Consider the following 12,548-nt stretch of genomic DNA (forward strand, 5'->3'; position numbering starts at 1 on the left):
CCACTGATAGAGTACGCTGATGAAAATTACTAATTACTTTCTAATACCCCAAAGATTTAACTAAACTCAAAGGAAAACGTATCACAGTAGTGTTCTATTGATTATAAACTATAAAAGAAGTTTTAAAAATTAAATGAAAATAATATGTACAATAGGTTTTTATCTGGAAGAATGGTTGCATGATGAAAAATAACATTACTACTTTGAGGAAATAAGTCTGCACCAATACAAACTATAAAATTAGAATGACTCAAATTTTGTACACAATATTTTTTATAGATTTTTAAAATGATTGATTCATTGCAGTCACGGTTGACTAAAAACTACGGTTTCACGATTGAAGTAGACTATGTATCCCACATTAAGTGATTGCAACGCTATATTACTTTCTGAACAGGTACCCCAGTTTTCCAAATTCTTGCAAGACAATAGGCATTTATTTATTAGAAAGAGCTTTTGAAGAAAAATGTTGGTTGGAAAATCACAATGATTATTTCAAAAGGTTATTGCATAATCAGTCCAGAACAATTACACACTGACAAGTCTTCATTGAATAATCACTTGGACAACAACACAAGACTCGAAGACAAGAAATAACAATCGTAGCAAAATAAACAGTATTGATTGAAAATTGAAATAAACTGTGGAGTAAATAACGACAGATAAAATCAATACAGAAACCTTTTGATATTATATATTTAACTTAGGACCTTAAACCATAAAAAAAATCATATTATTTTAAACTTTGCACGTTATTATCACTCATCAACCAAAATACTTATAAAAAAATTTTAAATAAAATGTTTTCAACCTTTTTATTTACTAGTGTACCTGTTGCTCGAAAACAAAGGATTGTAAAGTACCAGTATTACAGGATTTATTTTAAACTAACAACAGTCATAATTTTTTATGAGTTTAAAAAGCTTATGTCATTAATGGAACTACTCACGTTGTTCATAACAGTTTGAAATAATCAACATTTCTTGTTAACATTTTATCATTTTTTAGACGCTGACACCTTGTTTTGTTAGTCTTTTCAAAAAAGATTTCCCCATTTACCCATATCCCCAAAATGTTTTCCATGTTATCTTTGTCATTGACACTGTAGCCTACATGGTACCACCCTTACCAGTAGCCTATGTTTACAGCATTATTTTTTTTTAATAGCGATATAAATTGTTCGAATTAATCTGTCTGTCACATTTTTATTTTATTCAAATGGCATTCTTTTGGTTATGTAATGGTGTCATTACATTTACCTCTAAAAATGCAGAGTTAAAAGGTCTGATGTTGTTCAGATGGTTTGTTTAAAAATAATTATAAAGGTTTCATGGATGTAGTAATTCTACCAAAATCACTTGACTTATGGAAACAGAGATTAAATGTCCTTGAAGTACCCATCCACAATATTTTATAAAATTTGACTTGCTATAACCTTTTCCTGATATGTAAAACCTACTTACTCAAGGAGTTAAATTAAAAGTTCACCGTCTTTACTAGCTTATGTGTTTAAAAAATAAAGTCACAAAATAAAACTGATAGAACAGGCTTTTAACACCTTTTTTCAGAGTTGAGAGGTGGTCAAAAAAGGTGCCAAATTCAAAAATATTTCTACAATATATTTATTCACAAAAATCCTAAAAAATAAAAGAATGATGCACATTTATAGAACACTGTGAATAATTTAAAAATTTGTACATATTTACAGTTTTTTTTTTAAATTATATTATTCTTTCAATTGGTGAAAACTATTCAAGAAGACAGTTGTCAAGGTGCAATCTTCAGAATTCCGCTCAGCTTATCATAAGCATCCCTGGAACATAACAATTTGTTTTTACAATCTCCGTTAACACTAATACATTCCCATTACACTACATACACTAACCCATTCTACAGCTTGGGTGAGTTTTTTTACAATTAAATTTTTCATTTGTATTTTTTTGAGTAGTCTAATGAGTCTCCCCCATTTAAGTTATCTATATTGAGTATTGCAATCATTAACTGACCAAGCTATAGCTTTAGCTGTTTCATGATTTTGTAGATAATTTGTAAAGATTCAAAAGACAATAAAGAATATATTTCATGGCATTACAATCTTGCAAGCAATTTTAACTGGAAGACTACCGTGAGGAATGTGACATTTAAAAAAAATATAGACAAATTTAAGAGCGTCTTTAATTTATTGCAATTTAGTTTAGAGTGTGATAAAACAAACAACTCAACAATGTCATATAATTTTGGTTTTAAAAAAGGCAGCACTTCCTGAGATAGGTATAGTCGCAGAGTGGCCTAAGTAAGCATACAATGATATTTACTACTAATAAATAACTCAACTAATTCAAATCAAATTGATGAATTGAAGGAAACTAACTATTAAGTAAAGATATATTAGCATGAAAGTTGTTAGAAAGGAATTGTATTTACAATTTTAAATACATAAAATACGTTGTTATTGATAGTTTTATTAAAATAAAAATTAATCGCCAATGATCGAGATGACATTCTAAAGATATCCTGCTATTATCAAGACCTCGTGATGATTTCCCAATATTCCAGTGACATCGAGATCATCTTCACATGACCAAATAACAAGGATCTAGCACAGCTGCGGAAAAATCACAATCGTCTCCTACAATTGCCAGTGACATGAACATTTTTAATCACACATTCTTCCCAAACACTTTCTGCAATAGTGAAAACACTGCAAGAATTAGTTCGGTTCGATTTTCTGGCTTGGTGTTACACAACTCTAAGACTTTCAGGCTAGGCAAGTTTAGCTACTCGCACCCCTCTTAGTAATTTTTGTTTGTGTTGTGACCAAGTTACCTTTGAAGAGGTTTATTGATGTCCAGTTGCAGTGAGATAGTTCTCACTTGGTTGAGGAAGGGCATTAGTTGGGAGGGTGCGTTGACAGTATGCAGCCAAACCCTCGGTAGTACACTACCCACCTGCCGAACAATATGGTAATTAGGTATTAAATACTTAGTACAACAGTTAAGTGTTGATTATTTAAAGAGGCTTTAGCTTCATTCTAAAATATATGTAAAAAGGCTGTGTGGTTGGCCATTCAATTGTAATGAATATTTAGCCTATCCACTAGAATAACATTAATTTTTAGCACATACTACGTCATCATTAGGTTGTGTTTTCAGAACCTTATTTAACACTTCAAATTAAAGCTTTATCAACATTCTCAAGAAATAATTCTTCACAGGATAAAATATTTTGGTAATAGTATAAATTGGTTTTCATCATACTGTCCGGAAAAAGCCGTTTTTAGTTCTCGAAATCATCGGCAAAATCATACAGAAGAAAACATATATGGTCAATTTTTCTGTTGCTAACTTCAAAATTTGTTTTTAAATACTGCTAATCACAAGATATTTTAAGTAATGTTTGTAAACAACAGAAATGTAAACATTATTGACAATTTTTTTATAGCCTAAATTATATGGCTAATTTTGTAACGTTTAGAAGATTATTTCCACAGTATGATGAAAATAGTTCTTTATCAAGCGGAGCCAAAGTGTCTTTTTGTTACTAAACATGATTGCGTACCAGTAGATAGGGTTGCCTGATTTTTTCTCCGGCGAATAAAAGTGACAGCGATGTTGGGAATGAGTATACGAGTGTGGGCAGGGGACGATTTGTCCTCGAGCGAGCGACGACGGCTTGTGCAGGTTAAAACTGTATGTTAGTTTGTGTAGACTGTAGGCACTAAGCACTGTATATATAAGAAGTATGTAAGTATTGGTTAGCAGACAAGTAGAGGTTACAGCAGAGCTGTAATTACCAGCCCGCTGTTGCGAGTATAAGTGCGAGGTGAATGTCATGGCTGGCTGTACAAGTGATTGCAGTAGAAAGTGAATTCACTTTCAATTCGGCGCACTAGGTCATGAATGCAACTCAGCGCAACCTGTCTGACCTAGAGAGCTGACACTAAGTTAAGTAACGCTTGCGTAAAATACACATGTCTACATCTACATACAGTACTTAAGACTAAAAAAGGACTGAATAAACTAAATACGTATTCAGTGAGCAAATATCAAACATTTATTGTTTCCAAATTTTTATATTCGGAGAGTTCCCGCTCATCCCCAAGTATTGAACCCGATATGCCTTGCTCTCAGCGATCTCCTTTAGTTCATCTGAACTCAACGCCTCGCTGAACCGCTTCGGTAAGAATATACAGAAGTCGGCACTCTTTTCCGGCACATGGATGTCTAGGACGATGGACGCTCCGTATTTGGTGTTTACTGCCCTCCCTGCCACAATGGAGTAGCCCTCTTTGTTAGTAAGCGCCGAAACGTCGATCTTAGGGAGGTATGGTCCTTTCTCCAGGGTGTTGAGTTTTGCTGCTAGGGCCATGATTATGATCTATAAAAAAAATATCCTGTTTTAAAAGTCGTACTAATAGTATGCCATATTATAGACCGAGTACTGATATAATGAAAATTTATCGAGTTAACTAGCTTAGCATTAATAGACAATGCATAAACAACTGGAGCACTACAGCATAAATAGTACAATTGAAGATTGCTGCGTGAAACAAGTATGTCACAGCATATAACGCAAGGTGTAATATCATAGAAATATTAGCGCAACGGAGGGCAACTAGATACATATAAAACGTTTAACAGCTTAGTAATAACAGCTAAATGCATAGAAAAACCGTTGCACTTAGAATATACAAATATAACAAGTAAGGTTTGCAGATTGTAACAAGTATATCGCTGCATATATCGATTAGTAGAGCGTAATACCATACACATAGCAGTCTATCGTAGCGCAACTATATACATATTACAAATAGCTCTAAATAGCTAAATGTGTAGCAAAACTGTTACACTACAACATATGGATATATTGTAATCAATGTTATCTTGTATCATGTGTCAGGAATACCGTTTCATATAACAAGTAGTAGAAATATTAGTCAGTATAACATGTAGGCAGTACCAAGACAGTATAGCAAACGCAGCAGTGTAGAGAAAAACACATATTGGGACAGACAAAGGGGGGAAACCTTGAGTAAGTGGAGGGTATGAGAGTAATGCATCATTATGCATTAACGCAAAACAAATATCAGCACAGCAACAAATAAGAATATATAACTAGCACTCTTAGAAAATACAATTATGGAGCTATAGTAGTAGTAGAAAAGTGTAAGCTAAATAAGCATATACAAACTAAAAGATCATATAAGTAAGATTATTCTCACAGTTAATGCATAAGCACACGAGACATACCTGTTCGGTTGCGTGCAGAGAACTGTGCAGCCATGTACGCTTATGCCGCTTATAAGCAATCCTGGCTCCGCACAATCACTGACCTCACACAAACTGTATAAAAGCAGCCCATTGGCACTGCAAAGTTGTATTCGACTCCAGCTTGCATTGTGAGTAACTCGTGCACCTCGGCCAGTTTGTGCGTCTGGGCCAGTACGTGCATCAGTCGAAGTCGTCTACGCTTGTGTGATGCCAGAACATCTTCTCCATAGTTGTAAGTACAAACATAGCGTAGTTTGCAATATAGTTGCTAGGATTTTAAAAAGACCATTAGATTTAAGCTTTTCCTATAACTCCTTGCTCTCCTTACCATAAGAGCAACGTTAAATAGCTAGACTCAAAACTTACAAAATTATTTACAATTATTTAATGTCAAATCTGAGTGTTGTAAAACGTGGTAATGCTCGTTAAATTAGAAATCTGAAGTGAAGTATGTAGCTAGAATATTAAAAGATGTCTAAAAATCTGTTTGATTAGAAATACGTTGATCTTTAAAAACCAATTATATATTCAATAAATAAATATGACTAAATAAACTTCTAATAATACGATTAATATAGATTAATTATACAATCTCTGGCTATCGCATGATTATATGTTGAATATACACTTAATCAATACTATATACAATTTGAAATATTCTTCTCTCAAATCAATACAAACATTCTATTTCAAATGTCACCAAGAACTAGTTTGTGTAAAAAGAAATAAATAATCCGCTAGTGTGTGTTTGCATTTAATATTGTTCTTACTGGACAAATCATGACGCTAGCCAAGGGTTAAGGGTTCTTCCTTGTTCAAATAACTAGCTATTAAATATAAAGTACCCTAGTGACTAGGGATGTAGGTACATAAATAAAAGTCAATAAATATTTCTTTTAACTATATATCTATTAAAATATATATGTTCACTATTTAGTCTTTATTACTTAATAAATGATTTTTAACCTATATACCCTATAGAAAAAATTAAGAACACTTCTATACTACAATGTTTTGAAAGAAAACGTACTAAAAAAAAAAAAACGAATTAATATCTATCAGAAAGAAAAATCATTAGGTATTATGAACTTAGCAAGCATGTAGGATTATTTTAGAAAAACTTGCATATACGCATTTTTTTTGTCATAAGTTAAGCTAGCAAAATAAGAAAAATAAATAAATAAATCATGCTTAGAAATGAGTGTAGATTTTGTCTTTAGAGCTGTAGCTTAGTATATGCATAGATTAAGCAACTTTAAAGCTCGTTCTTTGTGTCTAACTCTTGAGTGCTGTCTCTGTTTGCTAGTGCAGACACAACCATCTCTCTACCATGTGATGTGTAATTCTATGATTTCCGCATTATTGTTAGGCTAGATAACTAGTGAATGCATTATTGGCTATGAAAAAATCACTTTATTCGCATTAACAAAGTTTAAAATTATTAAATTGGCAAGAAAAAAAATTGTAAAGAAAAACACGAATGCTTAAAACTAAACTTTGTAACTTAAGTTTTGTTCGGTATTTCGATATTGTTAATATAAATTTTGTGTGATTATATTTTAAGCTTATATCACAAACGTTTTAAATATAACATATTGACACTAATCAAGTATGGATGGTGAATAAAGATATTTTGATTTTGATTTGACGATCTATGCAGTGGATAGAACTAACAAAAAACTAGCTTCAGTTGTTATATAATGATGAAAAATCTACTTAGGAAGGAGTATGCTTTATTTTTGGTATTGACGAAACTACTATATATGACAACTGACACTTTATTTTTACATTTACAGCGCTAGAAGTGAGCAGTCATTCCCCACGTGCCGTCTTGCAAAGTTCCGCTTAGATGTTAAACCTTCAATGAGCAGTCTAGCTGTGAAAACTTCTACAACAATGTAAGTAGAAAGCCCTGTCAGTTTTATATCTTCTTGGTACTACGTTTAGTAAACTATTATTTGAGAGCTTACAACTTAATATAGTCGAATGTAAAGAGCCCCTTAATACCTCATATTGTCCTAGCAAAAACTACACTAAACCATGCAGCTATATAAGCAACATTCATTGTTGCAAGAAATCCACACAACTAAAGACAAAATGCGTGTAATATGAGCTTAAAGAATCTGAATTGTGAAATCTCATGCTGAACATGATAACATAGGCAATAAAACTTAAATTAAAATAATAAAATAGGTAAGTGCTAAAAATTAATGTATTTTTTCTAAAACTTAACGTAAACAATCTCAAACCAAATATAATAGAACTATAGCAGACCATGAGCAATGTACTTAATGTTTGAAATTAATGTTTTAGATGTATCTACAATGTGCCATCTGTCGAGAAGCCTACTTCCTTAGTGCATCCGCAAGGAGCCGTCACCAGCAAATGTGTTTGGCGTTGAACGACTACTTCACATCAGCAGTAGCGAGCAACAATGACAACAGACGAGAGACACACGAGGCAGCAATTCAGACACCTCCACAGCAAATTAAAGCAGTACCCAGTGGCAGTGGCTTGAAAAGAAAACTACCACCTCCAAAGGTGACTAAGCGTCCTGTGACTAGTGTATTGTCAAGTCCATCATCACATACAAGTTCAACAACAAGGCTGACGTGGTATTTAAAAAAAGGTCTTCAATCAGCCAAAGACTATGTTATAGAAAATAATGAAAACCTCTACAAGGACCTACCGCCATTTATTGAAGCTGCTAACGAAGTGGTGCTCGATATACTACAAGATGAGCTGCGTGTCACCAAATCCCTCAAGTACAACGTCGTACTGGAGGCCGTCTACTGCCATCCTGAAGGACATTGCGAACTTATGAACTTCAAGACCACGTCGAGGCTTATACACAGCGCCTGTGATGAGCTACAAGAGCTGCTGAAGAAGGACGCCAGCAAACTGCTTCGTGAGGAGTCTGAAGCGCAGGCGAAAGGCAGTGGATGGACTTTGCATGAGGTAAAGAGCCTCACACTTAGACTAAGCAAATTTTCATATGCATTGCCTGCTGGAAGTGGCTATCTGCCACTGCCCCCAAAAATTGCTAAAAGGAAATGCATTTTAAATGTAAAAAACAGCAATGATTGTTGTTTCATGTATTGTATATTAGCCAAAAGTCTACCTAATATACGTTATGACTCAGTGCTTACTGAGCATAGCTTTAGGGAGTGTGAAACACATTACAACTTTGATGGTATTTCATTTCCAACGCCCATTTCACAAATGAAAAAATTTGAAAAACAAAACATCAACACTAGCGTAAACATCTTCGAACTGGACGAAAATGCCCATATTACACCACTCAGGATAGTTGATGAGCAGCAAGACCATTTTGATCTCCTTCTCGTTAGAAATGATGAAGGAGAGGCTCATTTTACGTTAATATTGAATTTCACAAAGCTTATGCAGCCACAAATTACAAAAGGCAGCAACAAAATTACAATCTGTAAAAGGTGTAGCACCTTTAAAGAAAACAGGCGCTGTGTTCCGACACCTCAGCACTGGTTGAGTGAACATTTAATGCTCTGTGGAAAATCAAAACCAAGTGAAGTGATTTTGCCGGAGCAGCATAAAAGCAAACTTAGATTTGTTAGCTACGAGATGCAAATTGAAGTACCAATTGTAGTCACAGCTGACTTCGAATCAACACTATATCCAGTTCCCTCGACAGACAATGCCTATCAACGGCACGAGGCGAACTCGTTTGCTTATATCGTAGCAAGTAACCTTCCCAAAGAGCTGTTAGAGGAAGCTGAGATAAACACCTCACCCTACATACACAGATCGGAATCGGCTGCAAAAGAATTCCTTTTACAAATGCAGGAGCTAGCTGTAAAAGTGGAAAAGCTGTACACTAAAAATGTGAGTATGATTGCATTAAATGATGAACAACAGAAACAGCATGATGAAGCGACAAACTGCGAGCTGTGTGAAATAGCATTTGATGAGACATTGGTTCAGTCAAGGAAATGCCGGGACCACGACCATATAACAGGTCAGTTTCGTTATACCTTGTGCTCGTTGTGTAACACCCGCTGTCAACTTCCAAACTTCATACCAATATACTTTCACAACCTTTCTTCATACGACGAAGCATTCATTATTAAGAACTTGGCAGTATTACCCAACAGCGAAATAAAAGTGATCCCTAGTAATTCAGAAAGATTCATCAGTATATCGATAAAGATTGGGAGGATGTGGCTTAGGTTTTTGGATTCATTTCGCCTAATGGCGGACAGCCTTGCGAATCTCGCTTCGTATCTCACACCGTCGGAACTCGTAGAGTCATCCAAGCTTGTGCCAGAACAGCATGTGGAGTTGATTCAAAGAAAAGGGATTTATCCCTATGATTATGTAAAAGACTTTGCTGTATTCAGTGAGGAAGCACTGCCACCACGTGAAAGCTTTTACAATGCCCTCAATGACTCGGAAGTTACGGATGCAGAATATCAACATGCCCAACACACTTGGAATACAATGAAAATGAAAAATGTTGGACAATACCATGATTTTTATCTGTTATTGGATGTTTGTCTTTTAATGGACATAATTCAATGCTTTCGCAAAAACTGTGTAGCCACCTATAACATTGACTGTTGTCATTCATTTACAGCGCCAGGTCTAGCATGGCAGAGTATGCTACGTATGACTGGTGTAACTTTGGAATTGTTGACGAACTATGACCATTTCTTAATGTTTGAAAGTGCGATTAGAGGCGGTTTGGTACAATGCTGCCACCGCTATGAAAAAGCCAACAACCCACTTTTAGAGAACAGCGAAGACTATGATCCAAACAAAGAAACCAAATATATGTTGTATTTGGACTGCATAAACTTGTATGGAAGCCAAATGAAAAAACACCTTCCAACTGGAAATTTTGAGTTTGTAAATGATGTTGATGATCTTAATTGGTCAAACTTACCTGAAGATTCGCCGTATGGACTTTTACTAGAATGTGATGTCACAGTGCCAGAGCACTTGCACGATCTAATGAACGACTTCCCCATTTTACCAGAACAAAAAGATGTGGATAATCAGGGAAAACTACTTGCTACGCTTGAAGATAAAAAACACTATATCGCTCACTATACAGTGTTCCAGCAGGCAGTCAAACTAGGCTTGAAAATTACAAAAGTTCACAGAGCGTTGCGATTCTCCCAGTCGCCGTGGATGGAAAAGTTCATCGACAAAAACACCACGTTAAGAGCTGAATCTACGAATGAGTTTTCCAAAAATTTCTACAAGTTTATGAATAATAGTGTGTTTGGAAAGACGTTAGAAAACGTGCGCAATCGTGTAGATATTAGAATAGTAACTTCTGATGAAGCGTTCCAGAAGCTGTCACGTCAAGCAAGATTTGTTGACAGAAGCATTATCGCTGATGGTGTGATCGCGGTACATTTAAGAAGACAAAAGGTAGTATTAAACAAGCCAGTCTATGTTGGTTCAGTAGTTCTCGACAAAGCAAAAGTTCATATGAACTGGTTTCATTATATGGTTATGAAGAAAAAACTAGCTCCGCCAGACTTTGAAGTGTATGTTAACTATTCTGATACTGATTCTCTATTATATACCATAATTACCAAGTTAAACCTAAATAATGAATTGAAGGAAAGATTGGGAGATGTACTGGATAGGTCATGCTATCCCAAGGAGCATGAGCTGTGGCTGGAAGGAGCGATTCCTCAAATAGGCACATTTAAGGATGAATGCAAAGGAAGACAGCTATTTGAGTACGTAGGATTGCGTTGTAAAATGTACTGCTACAGGTTCAACTCCAGCCAACAGACAACGGCAAAGAAAAAGTGTAAGGGAATAAGCAAACGCTATGTCGAAAACAAAATTTCATTTGATCACTACAAGAAGGCACTGTTTGAAGATAAACAGTACAGAGCGACATTTAACCAGATAAGAAGCAAGACATTTCAACTCACCTCTAGAACAGTTGATAAACTCTCTCTGTCAGCCAATGATAACAAACGCATAGTGTTGCAGGACAAAATTAGAACTTTGGCGTATGGGCATTATCGAGCTCGTCAAAATGACGATGGAGGATCGTCAGAATATGATTCTAGTCAGTCTTAGCTCGATGGTTGATCAGCACTCTTTAGGAGTAGTCAGAATGTTGTATTCATTGAGCATGGATGCCGTTGCCCGTACTATTCCATATGAAAAAGAATATGAAAGAATCGAGGATATCGAAATGTTTTCGATACTCCCTTCCCTCATGCACACAGAGTTGAGAAGCTCTATTAAACGGACTTGGATAAAAACTACAACAGTCAACAGAGATTTAATAAAAAGTTATGAGTTTAGAGATATCGACTTTATGCAAATTGATAGTTATCAGTTTGTCATGCTCATGAACCATCCTCTGGAAGAACCAGAGTTTTGGAGTCGAAATTACTATGGTAATAATTGTCATATAAATGTGGACTACTATGAAACAATACAAACAGAACGTCCTATGAAGTATTGTCGAGGCTGCTTTTTTAACCTTTTTACACTAAAAGACGATAATGATATTGATTATCAAAGTTATTGGCACGAAAAGGGGTTGGCATTTGTACATGTTGTACAGCATTTTGAAGTTAACTCTAACAGGCTAATTGATGCAGTGGTTAAACAAGAAAATAACTGGTGTGACTACTGTGTATTTCGACCATTGTTTACATTTCTAAACTACTTTGACTGTAGAGACAATAACAACATGTTACATGATAGTGATGAAGACAGCCCCGCATCTCCAGTGACAATGTTTAACCGTACAGAACTTTATGATCCATATAGAGAGTGACATACGCTAGTCCAGCATATTTGAACAATGAGGCTGTTGGTCAAGTTTTGTTTTTTTTTAACCATACAATTACACGTTTACTTTGTTTGTTTTGCGTTTCTGTTTATATATTATGTTTTATTGTAAACCCTAGCTAATGTAAAATAATTTGATGAACTCATGCCTTTTTGTTGTCTATATTCTATAAGAGTTGTTATCTACTTGAGAACTGAATTCTAGTAGTATATAGCTAAAATATAACTTAATAACATGATATAACAAAGTAAGATAATGCTTAGCATTATGATATTTAACACATGTATATTATTGTGCACATTTCATGAATATTTTGTAATGTACTAACAACCTTTTTCTATCTATATTTGTTTTACTATTACATGTTTACTAATCTTAACACATTTATGTAATGCTAGAGTTGTATATAATAAACACATCTAAAATGTTTATGGTTATCTGTTATGTTGGTGTTATCTATATAGCAT

The 12,548-nt window shown here is 34.7% G+C and overlaps 2 protein-coding genes across 2 annotated transcripts in view; both read right to left on the reverse strand.

Annotated features, from left to right (window-relative positions):
• Window positions 1-1,590: 1,590 nt before the first annotated feature.
• LOC128991530 (PAX3- and PAX7-binding protein 1-like) overlaps window positions 1,591-12,548 on the reverse strand; it is a 47,304-nt gene continuing 36,346 nt past the window's right edge. Inside the window, exons 15-16 of the mRNA XM_054414494.1 lie at window positions 2,827-2,948; window positions 1,591-1,813 (exon numbers count right to left, since the gene is read on the reverse strand). Of these exons, the coding sequence (XP_054270469.1) occupies window positions 1,768-1,813; window positions 2,827-2,948 (168 nt within the window). The 3' untranslated portion in view covers window positions 1,591-1,767. The remainder of the gene's footprint in view (window positions 1,814-2,826; window positions 2,949-12,548) is intronic.
• Window positions 4,046-8,134, reverse strand: LOC128991531 (uncharacterized). Its single transcript, XM_054414495.1, has 2 exons — window positions 7,960-8,134; window positions 4,046-4,377 (listed from the first exon to the last, which is right to left on the reverse strand). Exons 1-2 carry the CDS (start codon window positions 7,963-7,965, stop codon window positions 4,054-4,056), a joined length of 330 nt encoding a protein of 109 aa, XP_054270470.1. The 5' UTR covers window positions 7,966-8,134; the 3' UTR covers window positions 4,046-4,053.

This window comes from Macrosteles quadrilineatus, unplaced genomic scaffold, assembly GCF_028750875.1.
Source record: "Macrosteles quadrilineatus isolate MER2022 unplaced genomic scaffold, UCM_ALF_1.0 Scaffold_4__1_contigs__length_99947679, whole genome shotgun sequence".
In the NCBI taxonomy this organism is placed as follows: Eukaryota; Metazoa; Arthropoda; class Insecta; order Hemiptera; family Cicadellidae; genus Macrosteles; species Macrosteles quadrilineatus.